Genomic DNA, 16,924 nt, shown 5'->3' with positions numbered 1-16,924 from the left:
TAGGCGATAGGATATATTTATTCATATATTTGTTTCCTTTATTATGGACGGAGCACAAAGCATCGTTTGTCAATGTGACACATACTTTTCTACTCTTAACACAAAATACATACATATTTCAATTTTAACATCGGTAAATGTTATCCTATCGATTTGCATATTTCTTTATAAACGTGTGCAGTCGATGATAGATAACGTAGAATATAAAATATTTTCTGACCTATTTTTGATTACACCGCAACGAAAAATATCTACGTTTGAAGTAGATTTTAAAGTTGAAATCTTACGAGATTAAATGAAAATAATATAAATTACATTTTCTATCGTATCTTTCTTCTAACTTTCATATCATACTCTCCTTTGATATTATACGTTTCATATTACACGATCAATTTTTCCCTTATTCTTTTTGATGACACGATTACAATTCGTGAAAATATTTTCACAAAATAGACGTGTAACGATCAAGATTTCGAAAAGTTAAAATGGCTTTGAGCCATTTACGAATATTTGCTACAAAGCAATTATACAAATTGTACAGTTATTCGACTTTCTTTCATTTCAACGATGGTTCTAATCAGTTTGCACTTTTTAATTCGCAGTCCTGTTACGTAACTCTACGTTATAATTAACTGCGTTTAATGAAGAAAATCAGACAACTGATAGCTATCATTTATCCAAACGATATGTTATATAATCGTTTATCTAAATACTGTGAGATAATACTTGAGTATATGTATATTTGCGTGTGCGCGCGCGGGTGCGTGTGTGTGCGCTGGGTGCTCGCTCGCGCGCGCGCGTGCGTATGTATCATTATTGTCATTGTTAAATTGAAGAATAACTTCAATATACAGATAGCTCCCTTTTTTACGAATTAATTATCGGCCCAATCCATTTCTCTTAAAAAAAAAGAAAACGAAAATTGTAAACTTTCCGTAAATGCAATGTAACAAATATCTCTTCTACCCATCACAATTAATTTTTCTCCATCATTGACAATACTAATAATAATGTCGAATAAAATATGGATTTTTTAGATATATTATATTTTCGTAAAATAAGAATTCGTATAGTAGGAGTTACCTGTACCCTACAAACATTTTAATTTGAAGCAATCTTTGATAATCATATACTTTTTATGTGCCCCTTGTAGATAACTAGCATCAATTAGATTATCAATTAGTTAGATAGTTACATATCATTTTCCTTCCTTTTTGTTAGATAGATTAATGAGAACATTATATTCTCAAGAAGAAAATTATAACACGATATAACGATAAAACATGATAAATCTACTTGAAGTATATATTGAAACATATAATTAACAAATATCTGAAAATTTAATTGTGATTTACTATGTATTCGATAACAATAGTCTTAAATATAAATTCGTCTATGCGATCACCAACAGTATACTTCTAAATTGTCGAGAAAAAAGAATCTGTATAACTTTTATATTATATTTATATACACGTTTACACGGGCTAACTAAATATAATTATGCACCCAAGGTCCAACAGAGCAGTCTATCTAAATGCAATCATTAATTAATTATAAACGATATAATAATAATTATTTGTAAGTACATTTTACGAATGATGCATCAGTCATTAGATCGGTATGGAAATAAAATGTAAACAACTTGAAAAATTATGATAATGAATATAAGTAAAATAATTCATTGCCAAGTCTTCCTTCGTTTACTTGATATGTAACATTGCTAGTTGTAAAACGACAGTGTACCTAATTTAGAAATACTGACTGGTGACTTAGCGTAACACGCATATTACGCTAATCTTTAACTTAATTAAATCTTTGAAAAGTTTTCAATAGTAGAATAACATATCTCTTGTTAAAGTTGTTAATAACTATAATATTGTATATAATGAAAATAACGTTTACTAGGAGAACATGAAAATAACGTTCTTAGGAGATTTTTTTGCGTTATTGATTCTTAATAGTTTAAGTAAAATAGTAGCTTACACATACAATGCAATCAATGTCCTGGAATGATAGAAAATTCCTACTATGTCTTGCCAATTAGAAAGAATTGGAAAGAAAATAGAACTTTTGAAAAAATATTATCCCAATCCGTGATCTTCGAAAAATCCTTGTGGGGTTTCCTCCTGAAACATATGCAATGTGAATAGTTTTACAAAACCGTCCGAGGTACTTTTATGTGATATATGAATAGGGATCAATTACTTTGATGCTGCTTTCTATTATAAAATTTATATAATACAATAATCACAAAATATATATAATATACATACATATATATATATATGAGTAAGCAAGCACGTACCTACTTTGACTTAAGTTATCTTCTTGATGCAGCTTCAAATGATGAACTGAACCCTTTTCATATAATCAAGTAATTATTTGTATTATTTTTATCAATAAAATTGCACATAGCGCACGTTTATATACAGCATCTAGATTTTTAAGCTTTATTTAATATATTTTTTTAGCATGCTATAGGGCACCTCACATATATTATTATTAATTTTGTTAATTAACGAAACTCTATACACAACAAACCACCATTGGACTGAGAACACATATGTTAAAATATATACTGAATATACTTTTTTATTTTTTACTTTAACATTCGAAAAAATTTCCAAATCACAATTCGTTAAAAAGGTGAAACGCGATTTGTCTGAACATTACTTAACGCTATATATTAATAATAGGTTTATTACAAATACATTCGATGTTCTAGTTTCACATTGAAAGTTGATGTTATTGCTTATACTATACGTTTATGCACATATACATATAAAGACGATTCCAAATTGCACTTATTTAATATTGAAGATATATATATATATATATATATATATATATATATATGTGTATGTATGTATGTATGTATGTATGTATGTATGTATGTATGTATGTATGGTGTGTGTGTGTGTGTACGCGCGCGCATACACACATACACGCCCATCATACGCATATATACACACATATATTCTTTTTTCTTTTTTTCTTCTTCTGTAGATAAATCACCAAAATTAATAAATAGTTCCTCTTGGCATACATATAAAGTACATGAATACAGATTCTGTTCAAAAATTCCTTATGTTCTTATAAATACGTATGAGATATTATTGCCACAGTTATAGATCATTAAAATCTACTCAATAACTATGAGATACAAGTGAAAAAATTCTGATTATAGAATATAAAATTTGTATGTTCCGACATATATTACTTTGTACCACTTTCCAATTTTCATACTGCACGATCTATTCGTACAAAAATATGATATTACTTTTTAAAATTTGAAGAAGAGAGCTGAACAGTGAGTAAGAAATTAATATATATTAAAAATCTCTTATGAGATAAAGTTGACACATATGATGATGCGCACGATGACATTGTTCTCAAGATGAGTTTTTTGATGTAGTTGTTCATCTGGGTTGTTCATTTTGGTCACGTAGAATATACAAGAATGCAGCACCTATAAAAGCCCTATCTCCCGCAGAGCACCTTCCACAGCTTCGTCCTTCCACAAACAAACAAATGCTAACTAGTCTCACTTATTCTTGTGTCAATTAATGTTTTAACACTTTTTACTTTCACTTGCACAACATTATAAAAAATATTTTTTCTCAATATATAAATATCTAAATATATAAATATCTTACATACATACAGATATTTTTAATACAAATAATGGAAAATTACTTCAAATCAATCCTGATATTACAACCAAAATAAATGATCCTTTTTTTTTTCTTACATCTTAATAATTCTTTGTTATACTTTTTTTCTTAACATATCATTATATAATGCATTTACAATGTTTACATTTATACCAGTGCCATGTTTATTCATTTTTATAAATAATTATAACATCAACTAATATTAACAGTCTTTGAAAGTATCGATTAATAGAGGGTACATAAAAACTTTTGTTATAATATTATTATAATCCTAATAACGATAGTAATAGATATGCTCAGAACATAATGCCCCTCTATACTTTTAAAATAAATGTTTACTCTATTTTAAAATAATGTTTATGGCATTAGCATCATATAAGGTTACAAGCAAATAAAAGCAAATTGCGAATAAAACATTTTCATTGAAAAAGGTAAAGAATTTATGAATGATTTATAAAGAGTTGTTAATATAATTTCTATCATCTCATATAAAAGTTAATGAATTTATTATTAAAATACAATAAGAATGCATACATACACGGACACACATACGCACATACGCACATACGCACGCACGCACGCGCACATAGATACTAAACAATAAGAACAACAAAAATTCATTGTTTATTAAAATTTCCATAATACATATTGTCAACAAAATATGTACAACTAGCAGCATATCCATAGCAATAATTTTCATACTTGTCACAATACTGCCATAAATCTAAACACAATAACAACATATAATTTTTTCATTAAAGACTTCTGTTATTAACATGAAATAATAATTATTACAAAATATTATATATTATAAAAAATTAATAGGAGCTAATATAGCAGTATACAAAATCACTCTTAATATTATGGCAATACTGTAATGTATATTGTAACAAAGGAAGCATGCTATTGCTTGTTAACGATCATTACTTTGAGTATAATAATGAAATATCAATAAAATAATATTAAATATGATGTTAAATTTATCATTGCAACAAAGCAATACAATTTTATCAGACCATAGCAAATTAGAGGAAAAAAATTAAAAAATATCATTTTTTAATATTCTAAGATTAACCAAGATTAACCAATTTCCTGTAACATGAAATAAATTAATAATCTATATATGATGCTAATACAAGATTATGTTTTCTAAATCATGATAGATCAAATTGACTAGATACAATACACTGTATATTATGCAATTTTCCTTACTATTTCTATTATTTATATATCACCTTTAATATATGCTTCATTATATTTCATTAAGTATGTACATCATTTACATGGCACATTAAATATAAATTATAAACATAATTTCTGTGTGTAGGTTACTATTAAATAATTAGTTTATGTTAACAACAGAGCGTCTCTCATTGGTCTTGGTGTATCATAACTTGTTGAGAATCTTCTATAGATAAAAACCGTATTTAAAAAATACGTGTTTAAAAAATCATCATGCAGTAAGGAGTTTCCTACCATGGAGATGCTACCGTATACATAATATACATATAGTATTGTCATAAATAATTATATATCGCGCTATAAGCCCACTTAAAATAATAAATTAACAAACACATTAAGCAATCTATGCACGCAGGATTAGCTGTTAAAATATTTAGTGCTCAATATTTTACTCGATCAACTTCTCATCCACGAAATATTCTTAAAATATATTTCTATACTTATGAATATATAAAATAGGATGAGGAATTTAATATAATACTCAAAATATCCTTCCATTTAAATCGATCACATAAATTACGTGAAAATAAAACATACATACATAGCCAGAAAATGCAAAGAATATTATCATTTCATAAGAAATTTGTGATTAATAAAAATAAAGAAATATTATATACCAAATACTAGAAAAACAAAATAATAATAATAGTAATAAGAAGAAGAAGAAGAAGAAGAAGAAGAAGAAGAAGAAGAAGAAGAAGAAGAAGAATGTCAATTAAAAATTATAAAATTTAAGATAAAATTCTATAACGAATATATTAAATTAAAAATTTAACCCATAAATATAAATTTTTACCAAGTTATTTGTACTGAAACTGCAAGTTAACTAAAATGCTCTACACAGCTAATTAATCCATCTTTTATGCTTGTCGAATGAAACAATTAATTACTTGTACGAAACAAGATATAAATTTCAAAAGCATAGATATGCACAAAAAATATTTTTGAACATTACTACAACCAATGAAGCCAAAATAAGGAGATTGATTATCTTTTATAACGATGCCAGAAAAGATGTTATAAGGATATATATGCTCCTAAATATTATTTAAACTTGTAAATCTAGTGCATATCAAAAATGTCACTATTATTTTATGCTACAATTATTATAAAATTATTTAAAGAAATTCAAATAATGCAGTATACTTCCAAATGGAATGGATATTGAAAATATATAGTTGTTATATATCTAAAAGTGTTATATCAAAAATATACATATATACCACATTACTGTATCAACAAGAAAAAGATAATAAACATGCAAACCACATAATTTGCATCACACATTTAGTAGTATTTCTTATAGAAATCTTTTTTTTCTATCATTTGAAAATTGCATATTACTTCTGTTAGAGACATTAGACAATAACTACCGATAATAAGAATAATATCCATGGATCATTTAAAAGTGCAAAAGTAATAGAAAGACTATTATACATGCTTGAATGAGACTAATAACTAGTATATAAATCTAACTGACTAAACTTTTAACAAATTTCTAGATATAATACACGTTTAAATGATCAATGCAGAATGTTTAAGAAGGAACAGACACATGAACAGAGTGTCAAAGAAGAAACGTTACAATTCAATGGGTACATCTCCATAACTAACCTCCTGTAGTAAATCCTGAGCTGCAATGGCTTTCAACACGTTCTTCTTGCTTGTTTCCTGTATTTCTCCGCCAACTAGTAATTCGTCCAATATAAAATATGCTTTTTCATAATTAAAGATTATATCCAACTCGCATACCTAAACAAAATATATATATAGAAATAAATGAATGTACATTTAGATCTTTATATGAAACAAAAAAAAAAGAAAATAAAAAGAACTCATACGCATAAAAGAAAAGAAGGGAAGAAACAAAGAAAGAAAAGAAAAAAAATACAATGATTTATACTTACACTGCCAAAATATTTATCCAGTAACTCGACATAACGATGTATAATTTCTAAAGTAAGCAATTCATTGTCGTTCTGCTCAATCGCACAACAGAAATACAAACTTGCGTATCTAAAATAAAATACAATTGTGTTATTATTATATAATTATTATTATTCTTCTTCTTTTTTTCCCTTTTCCAAATGTCACAATGTTTTAAAAATACAAGAACCAAATAAAAAGTCTTAATAAATCAAGCACCTTTTGTAAACAACTTTAACATCTTTCCACTCTAAAAAGCTTGACATTTTTGGTTTTCTCGCAAGTATTGTAGTAATTAATTCTCTCGTGATCTTCTTTTTCAATTTATCTGGATGTGCAACATACCACTTTTGCAAGCGTAACTTCCCTTGACGACTGAACAATAACATAAATTGCATCTACAAATATAAAATACTATGAATAAAGGAAACATTCCTTTTAAAAGAAAACTATTTATAAATAATGAGTAAATTAACGCACCATTTTGTGGAAAATATGTAGTACACCGTATTCTTCAAGTAAAAAATCACAAAAGCGCAATATTATTAAAAAAAAAAAAAAATGACGAAAGGCAATATTAATTTTGATTGCTATTCGCCGTTTATTATTAATGGGATTACTGCACAATAGAAAAACATGACTGATTACTTTATCACTAAGAGGAACTCTACGCTTTATCTTATGGCTCAGGTACGCTTACGCTCGCGTACATTACGAGATCTATTGACACGAGTTACGGCACAAAAGATGTCTACGTTATTTCATCATTCTTCAACTTATTAACGGAAGTTACGTTTTGCCGCGATATGCTTTTTTATTTAATCACTTTATAAGTATACTTTGACGATATTTTTTATTTAGAAGAAAATAATGCCTCGTAGTAATGTTATCGTTTCAAAACATTCGTAATATTAGTTTACATGTATGAAAATTTATGATAAAAGTATCGAAACTGTAGGAAATGGGAAATAGATATAAATTATAGTTTGAGAACTTAATGATTGGAACATTTATAGGGACAATATGTAGATACAAGGTACGATACGTTCAAAATTGGAATGCACTGTACTTTAAGTAAGTATAAAAATATAGATGTAAAGTTAGATGGCGCAGTGATACATTGTTGAAATTTTTAAGAATAGAAAGACTTCTATAATTTTAACATAAAGCATGAATTTAAAACACAAATTGTCTTTCATCTACCTCCTATGTAAACGGTAATTACCCGTAAAATTGTTCAATTTCATAATAATTTTTTATAATAATCTAGTCTATCTAATTGTTTAAAAATCGTTATATATTTATTTAAACAGTTTAAAAAGTACGTATACGGATTTTCCATACGTGAAGTAACAGAACTAAATTGAGCTTTAAAGTTACCTCCGCGTCACCTGATGGTCCGAATATAAAGTAGTCAAAGCTTGATACTCGATAATCTCGAATCTAGTCAAATAAAATAAACATGGCGTTGTGATAGAATCTTTCAAAAATATTTAACAACGAATAATGTGGCATAAACGACTTTTCATAAATGAAATCTTTACATCTATAAAATCTTATAAAATTGTATCACAACTTCGCTATAGAATAAACAAAATAAGTCGTACATTGAATATTTCATTCCATCATAGATAAAATAAAAATGGAATACTAGCTAGGTGGCGACAAAGGCAATGTCTCAGAACATCTTAGAATTTAATATGGAAGTTTCCTATTGGCGTTACGAAGTCTCTGCTATTTCTTATTGCTTATAACTGAGATCGTGCTATTTTATTTTGTACGTTTTAAATTGTTTAAACTGATCTTTATAGATATAAACATTTGAAAAATCGCTTAATATATATATATATATATATATATATATATATATATATATATATATAGAGAGAGAGAGAGAGAGAGAGAGAGAGAGAGAGAGAGAGAGAGAGAGAGAGAGAGAGACAGACACGCGTATCATAAATGTGTATATATGTATGTATGTATGTATATACATATTTTACCTATAATGTTTTAATATGGAGATTTTTTTCAATGTTTGTTAGTTTGTATCACTTTTTTGACGTATTTTTATGATTTATTCTCACTACTGGTTGCGTCTATTTGTAGCGTTTTAATGTAACATCTCTCAAGAGTATTAAATCAAAGAATTTGAATAACTTGTGTTGTAAGTAGTTCTTCACATTTAATTTAGAAAAATATTAAAATTAAATTCAGGTTATGTTTTTAATCTATGTGTATTCGTTTATTCACGGTAATATGTTAAGCATTTTCTTTCTTTTTTCGAATATAGATTTAATGTTTCAAAGAAACATGTATGTATATGTTATAAGAAAGTTAAAAAGTGTTTACTTTGATTTACAATATTGCATTTATATGGTTTATGATATACAAACATTTTTCAACTAAATAATAGTGTAATTAACTCAATAAACGCATATTTTATTTTGAATACAGAATAGATAAAAAAATATGGCGCAAAGATTTCCTGTTCCAAATACAGGAAACAATGGTCCTCCTCCGCAACGGTATCCTCCTTCTTCTGTACCACCAAATCTACGCCAATATTCAGGACCAAATTTTCCAGTAAGTTTAAATTATTAATTTATTCTTATTTTATATTATTAAATAACAGATATAGATCGTTTCATAAATTTTTATATAGATGCAACAAAGATCTGGATTTACACCTCCTCCACAAATGAGCAATGCAGCACCAGGACCAGGAGGAATAATGAGACCTAATCAACCATATACTAATATGCGTCAAGGTCCAATGCCAACGCCTCCTGTTGGTAAAAGGAGTGCTGATCAAAGAATACCTTTGTCGCAGCAAAAACCGTATGTAACGCATATCATTTTTAATATACACTCTCTCATTTATTTTCTACAAACTATACTTTTATATAACTCTGTGTATATGTGTATGTGTGTGTATGTCTGTGTGTGTGCGCGCGCGCGCAGGTGTGTATGTATGGGTGTATATATCGCACACTCGTTTACTCATACATGATTTATATCGCTTCTATCTGGAAAATCAGGAACCATACATGTCATCCTCATGCTGCCAACAAATTTGTACACACATTGATCCTTGAATCTGTAATTTTTACAAAAACTTATATAGGTATTTTTGGAACAGTGACTTTTCACATTCCACATCCAAGAAGAAAAAGAAACTTGCTGACAAGATATTACCTCAAAAAGTACGAGATTTGGTACCAGAATCCCAAGCTTATATGGATTTACTTGCATTTGAAAGGAAGTTAGATGCAACTATAATGCGTAAACGTCTTGATATACAAGAAGCCTTGAAACGTCCAATGAAACAGAAACGAAAGTTACGTATTTTTATTTCCAATACATTTTATCCAGCCAAAGAAGCAGCAGAGGGAGAGGAGGGTTCGGTTGCTTCTTGGGAACTAAGAGTTGAAGGCAGATTATTAGACGATACTAAAAATGATCCTAATAAGGTATAGTATATAGAATCTTTACATATTACAAATAAAGCATAAAGAATTTTTACACATTATTTATATCTTAAATCTTTTATTCCCGTTAGTAATAATATTTTTCTTATATGTACATTGCAATAGGTGAAGAGAAAATTTTCATCCTTTTTTAAAAGCCTAGTTATTGAATTAGATAAAGATTTATATGGACCAGATAATCACTTAGTTGAATGGCATCGTACATTAACTACACAAGAAACTGATGGATTTCAAGTAAAAAGACCAGGAGACAAAAATGTTCGTTGTACTATTCTTCTACTTCTTGATTATCAGCCTTTACAGGTATTATATATTTTAGTTTTTCGTTTATATATATATGTATATATATATATAAATATTTCGAATAAATATTTTAAATATTACAATGTGCATATTATGATGTGAACTTTTCACATTTTTTGTTGCAGTTCAAATTAGATTCACGACTTGCACGATTATTAGGTGTGCATACACAAACTCGACCTGTTATTATTTCAGCACTTTGGCAATATATAAAAACTCATAAACTTCAAGACAGTCATGAACGTGAATTTATAAATTGTGACAAATATTTGGAACAAATCTTTGCTTGTCCCAGAATGAAATTTGCTGAAATACCACAAAGATTAAATCCATTATTGCATCCACCTGACCCCATTGTGATTAATCATGTCATTAGCGTAGAAGGTATATGCAGTTAAACGCATAGTTCGTCAACAACTATTTAATCCACATACATAAACTGTTTAATTCCTAATTACATTTATTGATTTTGATATAGGCACAGAAACAAAGCAAACTGCATGTTATGATATAGAAGTCGAAGTCGATGATACGTTAAAAACGCAGATGAATAATTTTCTATTATCAACTGCAAGTCAACAGGAGATACAAAGTCTAGACAACAAGATACACGAAACTGTTGAAACAATTAATCAATTAAAAACAAATCGTGAATTTTTCTTAAGCTTTGCAAAGGATCCTCAACAATTCATTAACAAATGGATTATATCACAAACAAGAGATTTAAAAACAATGACTGATGTTGTTGGAAATCCAGAGGAAGAACGTAGAGCTGAATTTTACTATCAACCTTGGGCACAAGAAGCTGTCTGTCGTTACTTTTATACTAAAGTCCAACAAAAACGAGCTGAGTTAGAACAAGCTCTTGGCATACGAAATTCATAAAATTATTAAAAAGTTGTCTATCAGTGCGATGAAATGTTGTATAAAATATTTTCTCCATGATATTTTGTTGCAGTGACTATAATATTTGAGTTTTTGTAATATTGTAAACTACAAATGGACCTTCTCTCCCCCCCCTCTCTCTTTTAAAGATATAGATCATACAATTGGTAATCATTGGGCATTGATATATTTATAAAGTAAATATATATAAGAAAGAGAGACTTATTTATACAAATACATTTCGTATATTACTGAAATGAAACTTTTTTCAAGCAAAGTATTAAAATCTTGCATTATATTCCATATTTGCTGCAGTACTATTATTAGTAAACCTTACGCGTAACAATAAATAAAGAGATTGATACAAGTGTGATATATCTTGTTTTAATACATATGTATATATTTATTATATACAAAATTCTCTGATTAAATATCTTTAGCTTTATTATTGGTAATATATCGTTTTGGATGCGCATGCGTAGAAAGTTTTTCATGTGGCGACGTCTTCTGACGGTTAATGTAACTAATATATATACATATATCTCTGTAACCTGAAAAAGTTTATCGAAATTAAACATTACTTTATTTTTATAAATAGAATTAATTATATATTAATAAAATATTTAATATAGTTACAAAAATGTTGGCGACAAAGGTCTTTTTTAGGAAGACTAAAGGTGGAAATATTTATAAGGTATAATTAATATTTGAAGAACTATTATCAATGCATTTGTGCTTCTTCATGTGACTATAAATTTTATTCTTTTTATTATTCAGACTGTTAGAGAACACTACTTGCGGGATGATATTTGGTGTGGTTCAATGATTTGCAAACAGAATTCAAAATATTTTACAAATCATTGCAAACAGAAAAATCGAGAATGCATTCTAGATGAAGATTCCAGTGCAAAAAGCACATTATTTTCATCGTCGTACTATTTGTTGTTGGATACCAATATCATTTTAGATCAAGTAAGCAGTCTGTAATTTGTCGAATTTTTTTGTCTTGTCCCTTAATAGTAATATTATGGGATCCAGCGCCTTCATTTTTAATATCAGACATTCGTGGAAAAGTAGTCCTAAGGGAATAGACGGATCTTAGCGTTGCAGACCATCATCTAGAAAGCTAAAAACTTTAGTTGGAATCCTGATCCAGACTATCCTAGGGCCAACTTTTATCACGAATCTTAAAATATATTTACAATCTTATAATATCGATATAGTTTTGTAATATTGTTATATATATATATATATATATTTTTATAGATTGATATATTGTCAGAAAATGTCTTTTACAATGTTATTATTTTACAAACTGTTTTGGAAGAAGTACGACATAAAAGTCCAACTGTTTATAAAAGATTAAAAGAAATCATTGCTGATGTTAAAAGAAAGTTCTATATTTTTGTAAACGAACATCACAAGTAGGTCAATTATATAAAAATTTTATATTACGATTATATCATAATTAATTAACAATGTATTTTTTAAGAGAAACTTACGTGGAAAGAGTACCAGGTGAAAATATAAATGATCGTAACGATAGAGCTATACGGGTTGCAACAAATTGGTACAATAAACATTTGAATATTGATGAACAAAAAATTCTTATTGTCCTATTAACAGATGATCTGGAAAATAAAAAAAAAGCTGTACAAGAAAACATTCCTGTCTGTTCAAGTAAGATACATATAGAGATAATATACTTTATATTGAAATGTAAATAACTGTAAATTATAATGAATAATATTGAAAAATGATAATATAATTTACGCAGTGGAAGAATATATTAAGTCATTGGAAAACTCAAGTTTCTTACTAGATAAGTTATCTAAAAGAAATTTTATATTGGAAACAGAGGGACAGGAATTTTTCCCATGCCATTTATCGCCATCAGAATTACATAATGGTATTAAAAATGAAAAATTTTTCCAAGGAACATTTTCAGTGTCCAAAGAAAATTTTTTGGAAGGAAGCGTGAATGTAGATGGAATAGAAAAACCGGTAAGAAACTTTAATTAACTAATATTGTACAAATGCATATCCAAGTACATATCTGTTATTACATTTTTGAATCGTATTAGATATTGGTGCAAGGTAGAATGGGTCTTAACAGAGCCATTGACGGTGACATAGTTGCGATAGAACTTTTTCCAGAAGATCAATGGTCAACTCCCAGTGACATTGTATTACAAGATGAAGACGAAACGGATATAACAGATATATTAGATGATGAAAAAGAATTAAATAATTCATATATTGTAAAAGAAACTGAAAGAATTCCAACAGGGAAAATAGTGGGTATCATTAGAAGAAAATGGAGGCAATATTGTGGTATCTTACAACCAAGTATTATTCAAGGAGTAAATATATAATCTGTATATTGATAAATTCTCATATCGTTATAATTTTAATTACATTTTATACTTATCTTCTGTTATATCATTCAGAATGTAAAACATCTTTTTGTACCTGCTGAGAGAAAAATTCCTAAAGTTAGAATAGAAACTAGGCAATCCGAATTATTAAGCAAACAAAGAATTATAGTAGCCATAGATTCATGGCCAAGAAATTCCAGATATCCATTGGGTCATTTTGTACGAGCTTTAGGTAACATTGGAGATAAAGAAACGGAAAACGAAGTATTACTTTTAGAATACGATGTCCCGCACAGCCGATTTTCCGATGCAGTACTTGGTTTCCTTCCTAAAATGCCATGGAGTATACCAGAAAATGTAAATATAATTGGTTTCAAAAAAATTACATTGTTTTGCGATGAATTTTCTTATAACAGGTTTTCACAATATTCAGGTTATCGCAGAAAGGGAAGATCTTAGGCATTTAGATATTTGTTCCGTAGATCCACCAAAGTGTACTGATATTGATGATGCTTTACACTGTAGATTATTACCAAATGGTAATTATGAAGTTGGTGTTCACATTGCAGATGTGTCTCATTTTATTAAGCCTGGAACAGCTTTGGATAAAGAAGCTGCTTTAAGAGGTACTACAGTATATCTTCTTGATAAAAGGATTTCTATGATACCAGGTAGGAAATGTGTAATTTACTTTACGTGATTTTTTAACAAGTATTATTATTAAAATAAAATACATCGCATTATTTATAGAACTACTAAGTAACAATTTGTGCTCCCTGAGAGAGAACGAAGATAGATTAACTTTTTCTTGTATATGGGAGATGAACTCCGATGCAAATATCATAAATACTAGATTTTGTAAGTCCGTGATTCGTTCACGTCGTGCTATGACCTATGAAGAAGCTCAAATAAAAATCGATGACGTTAATCAAAACGATGTACTTGCCGAGTCATTAAGAAATTTAAATAATTTTGCAAAAAAATTGAAAAAAAGACGAATGGACAAGGGGTACGAGAAAATATTATTACTTCCGTCTCCCCCTCAAACATGCATAAGGTTTTCCAAGCCTTGATGATATATATTTATTTGCAGGGCTTTGACCTTGGCATCACCTGAGATCTATTTGCGAGAAGATAATGAAACTCATGAACCGATCGACGTGCAAGTTAAACATTTGAGAGATACAAACTTTATGATCGAAGAATTTATGTTACTTGCAAACATTTCAGTAGCAGAAAAAATTATTACAGAATTTCCAGAATGTGCAATGCTGAGAAGGCATCCGGAACCACCACAAAAAAATTTTGAACCATTGATCAAAGCTGGAAAAAATCAGGTAAGATGATAAAGAGAAAAGAAAGATGTACATATACAAGTATAAATTTTTATGTATATGTTTTAATAGGGCTTCGTAATAAATACAAACAGTGGAAAAGAACTAGCTGAATCGCTGGATAAAGCTCAAAAAGAAGACAATCCTTATTTCAATATTATGTTGAGAATTTTGACAACAAGATGTTTGATGCAAGCAGTATACTTCATTAGTGGAATGCATCAACAAAATGAATTCTATCATTATGGATTGGCTACCCCAATATATACGCACTTCACATCACCTATCCGCAGGTAATGATTATTCAAACGAATACATTAATTTTAGTAGAAATGTTTCTATACACTTAATATATTTTCCATCCATTTTTCATCTTTTGGTATAGGCAGGTCTAAGTACATACCAAATTTCGTATATACAGTTTAATTCATCAAATCTATTATGATGTGTATGTCATTGCATCCAATTTGAATTTGTCAATTTGATTCAATTTATTCGTAGATATGCGGATATTATCGTGCATCGTCTCTTAGCAATATGTATCGGAGCAGATGTTACTTGTCCAGAGTTATTGGATAAACAGCAAAACCACGCGTTATGTCATAATTTGAACTATCGAAATAGGATGGCACAGTATGCTGGTCGAGCATCGATTGCATTGAATATACATGTATTTATATATTATCTCTTTTGTAATTTACTCATGTTATTTACTTAAAAAGTAAGCACATGCACATGTTAAGTATTTATGTCATTTAGTTGTTTTTTCGAGAGAAAGTCAAGGACGAAGAAGGATATATTCTTTTTGTACGAAAAAATGCCCTGCAAGTACTCGTTCCAAAATATGGTTTAGAAGGCACAGTGTATTTAAATAAAACAGAATCAGTTACTTTTACATATAATCGAGAGGATCATACTCAATCATACGGAAATATCATATTTCGTACATTTGATCTTATTGTAGTGCAGTTAAGTTTAGACAGATCTAACATTCAACACGAGAAATTGATTTTCAAGCTTGTAAAGCCAGAGGTAAATACCATAGGAAAGGATTAAAAGTATATTTACTACATTAGTCACCAAATTTTACTCATTTTTCATATGTTCTATGTAATTACAGATTCCAGGTTTCAGCGTTCCTCCGATAACACCACAAGTTGTTGAACAATCTGTTTCTACCGTGAAAGGAAACTTGGTAATGAATGCAATAGAAAAAAGAAAAAGTGACAAAATCCTGACAGAAAATTCAAATATTGGTAAAAAGAAACACAAAAAAAGGAAAAAGAACTAAATCAAGCAAAACATAGTATTTTTTGCAAACTATAATTTATATAAAATATATATGTAAATTGGAATAAATTTTTATGGCAATTATTATGTTATATCGTTTTTCATTACTATCGTACTTTTGCTTAATCTCGTTCGCGATCTATTAGTCCGTTAGCACCCTGTGTGTACAACCTTTTGAATTACAAATATTATAAATCGTATAAACACATTTGTGCCAACATTTATATATAAATTAGAGAAGTCAATTGGATGAAAATTTCAGCTATATCCATCTGTCTGTAGATATATGCATTGCCATAGAATATATGTAGAATCGATGAGAAGGGGAGCATTTGTTAAAAACGTTATAAAATTAAATACATATATTAACTAAGAAATATAATGAAAATACAATAAGTGCAATC

General features: G+C 28.4%; 3 protein-coding genes across 8 annotated transcripts; 2 read left to right on the top strand and 1 right to left on the bottom strand.

Annotated features, from left to right (window-relative positions):
- Positions 1-14: 14 nt before the first annotated feature.
- On the bottom strand, positions 15-7,897 carry LOC127061707 (AP-1 complex subunit sigma-2). 3 transcript variants are annotated; one of them, XM_050988980.1, is made up of 5 exons: positions 7,323-7,881; positions 7,062-7,240; positions 6,824-6,932; positions 6,531-6,668; positions 15-2,126 (listed from the first exon to the last, which is right to left on the bottom strand). In XM_050988980.1, exons 1-5 carry the CDS (start codon positions 7,323-7,325, stop codon positions 2,082-2,084), a joined length of 474 nt encoding a protein of 157 aa, XP_050844937.1. In that variant the 5' UTR covers positions 7,326-7,881; the 3' UTR covers positions 15-2,081. The 3 variants fall into 3 exon arrangements, with proteins under 3 accessions (XP_050844937.1, XP_050844938.1, XP_050844936.1); XM_050988981.1 differs by lacking the exon at positions 15-2,126 and adding an exon at positions 2,573-3,514 and having other exon boundaries at positions 7,323-7,885; XM_050988979.1 differs by lacking the exon at positions 15-2,126 and adding an exon at positions 3,522-4,398 and having other exon boundaries at positions 7,323-7,897.
- A 143-nt stretch (positions 7,898-8,040) lies between these two features.
- On the top strand, positions 8,041-11,891 carry LOC127061686 (brahma-associated protein of 60 kDa). Of its 4 annotated transcripts, none has more exons than XM_050988926.1 (7): positions 8,041-8,059; positions 9,297-9,425; positions 9,505-9,680; positions 9,967-10,312; positions 10,436-10,633; positions 10,759-11,017; positions 11,112-11,891. In XM_050988926.1, exons 2-7 carry the CDS (start codon positions 9,312-9,314, stop codon positions 11,516-11,518), a joined length of 1,500 nt encoding a protein of 499 aa, XP_050844883.1. In that variant the 5' UTR covers positions 8,041-8,059; positions 9,297-9,311; the 3' UTR covers positions 11,519-11,891. The 4 variants fall into 4 exon arrangements, with proteins under 4 accessions (XP_050844883.1, XP_050844882.1, XP_050844881.1 ...); XM_050988925.1 differs by lacking the exon at positions 8,041-8,059 and adding an exon at positions 8,319-8,619; XM_050988924.1 differs by lacking the exon at positions 8,041-8,059 and adding an exon at positions 8,697-9,006.
- A 118-nt stretch (positions 11,892-12,009) lies between these two features.
- On the top strand, positions 12,010-16,612 carry LOC127061668 (exosome complex exonuclease RRP44). Its single transcript, XM_050988874.1, has 14 exons — positions 12,010-12,212; positions 12,296-12,490; positions 12,785-12,942; positions 13,011-13,198; positions 13,296-13,522; positions 13,603-13,881; positions 13,969-14,253; positions 14,330-14,567; positions 14,647-14,905; positions 14,990-15,233; positions 15,303-15,523; positions 15,732-15,900; positions 15,990-16,262; positions 16,351-16,612. The coding sequence occupies exons 1-14, from the start codon at positions 12,159-12,161 to the stop codon at positions 16,519-16,521; spliced, it is 2,961 nt and encodes a 986-aa protein (XP_050844831.1). The 5' UTR covers positions 12,010-12,158; the 3' UTR covers positions 16,522-16,612.
- The last annotated feature ends 312 nt before the right edge of the window (positions 16,613-16,924 follow it).

This window comes from Vespula vulgaris, chromosome 2 (genome assembly GCF_905475345.1).
Source record: "Vespula vulgaris chromosome 2, iyVesVulg1.1, whole genome shotgun sequence".
NCBI classification, from domain to species: Eukaryota; Metazoa; Arthropoda; class Insecta; order Hymenoptera; family Vespidae; genus Vespula; species Vespula vulgaris.
Note: the sequence above shows the minus strand (reverse complement) of the source record. Positions and strands in the feature narration are given on the sequence as shown.

Excerpts from the sequence above, each read along its gene's own strand:
- LOC127061686 (XM_050988926.1), top strand. The coding sequence starts at position 9,312 with ATGGCGCAAAGATTTCCTGTTCCAAATACAGGAAACAATGGTCCTCCT. Across the intron at positions 9,426-9,504 it reads ATTCAGGACCAAATTTTCCA|ATGCAACAAAGATCTGGATT; the intron begins GTAAGTTTAAAT and ends ATTTTTATATAG. Across the intron at positions 10,313-10,435 it reads CTAAAAATGATCCTAATAAG|GTGAAGAGAAAATTTTCATC; the intron begins GTATAGTATATA and ends ACATTGCAATAG.
- LOC127061707 (XM_050988979.1), bottom strand. Across the intron at positions 6,933-7,061 it reads GTTAAAGTTGTTTACAAAAG|ATACGCAAGTTTGTATTTCT; the intron begins GTGCTTGATTTA and ends ATTTTATTTTAG. Across the intron at positions 6,669-6,823 it reads TGGATAAATATTTTGGCAGT|GTATGCGAGTTGGATATAAT; the intron begins GTAAGTATAAAT and ends TATTTTGTTTAG.
- LOC127061668 (XM_050988874.1), top strand. The coding sequence starts at position 12,159 with ATGTTGGCGACAAAGGTCTTTTTTAGGAAGACTAAAGGTGGAAATATT. Across the intron at positions 15,234-15,302 it reads TCAAAGCTGGAAAAAATCAG|GGCTTCGTAATAAATACAAA; the intron begins GTAAGATGATAA and ends ATGTTTTAATAG. Across the intron at positions 16,263-16,350 it reads TCAAGCTTGTAAAGCCAGAG|ATTCCAGGTTTCAGCGTTCC; the intron begins GTAAATACCATA and ends ATGTAATTACAG.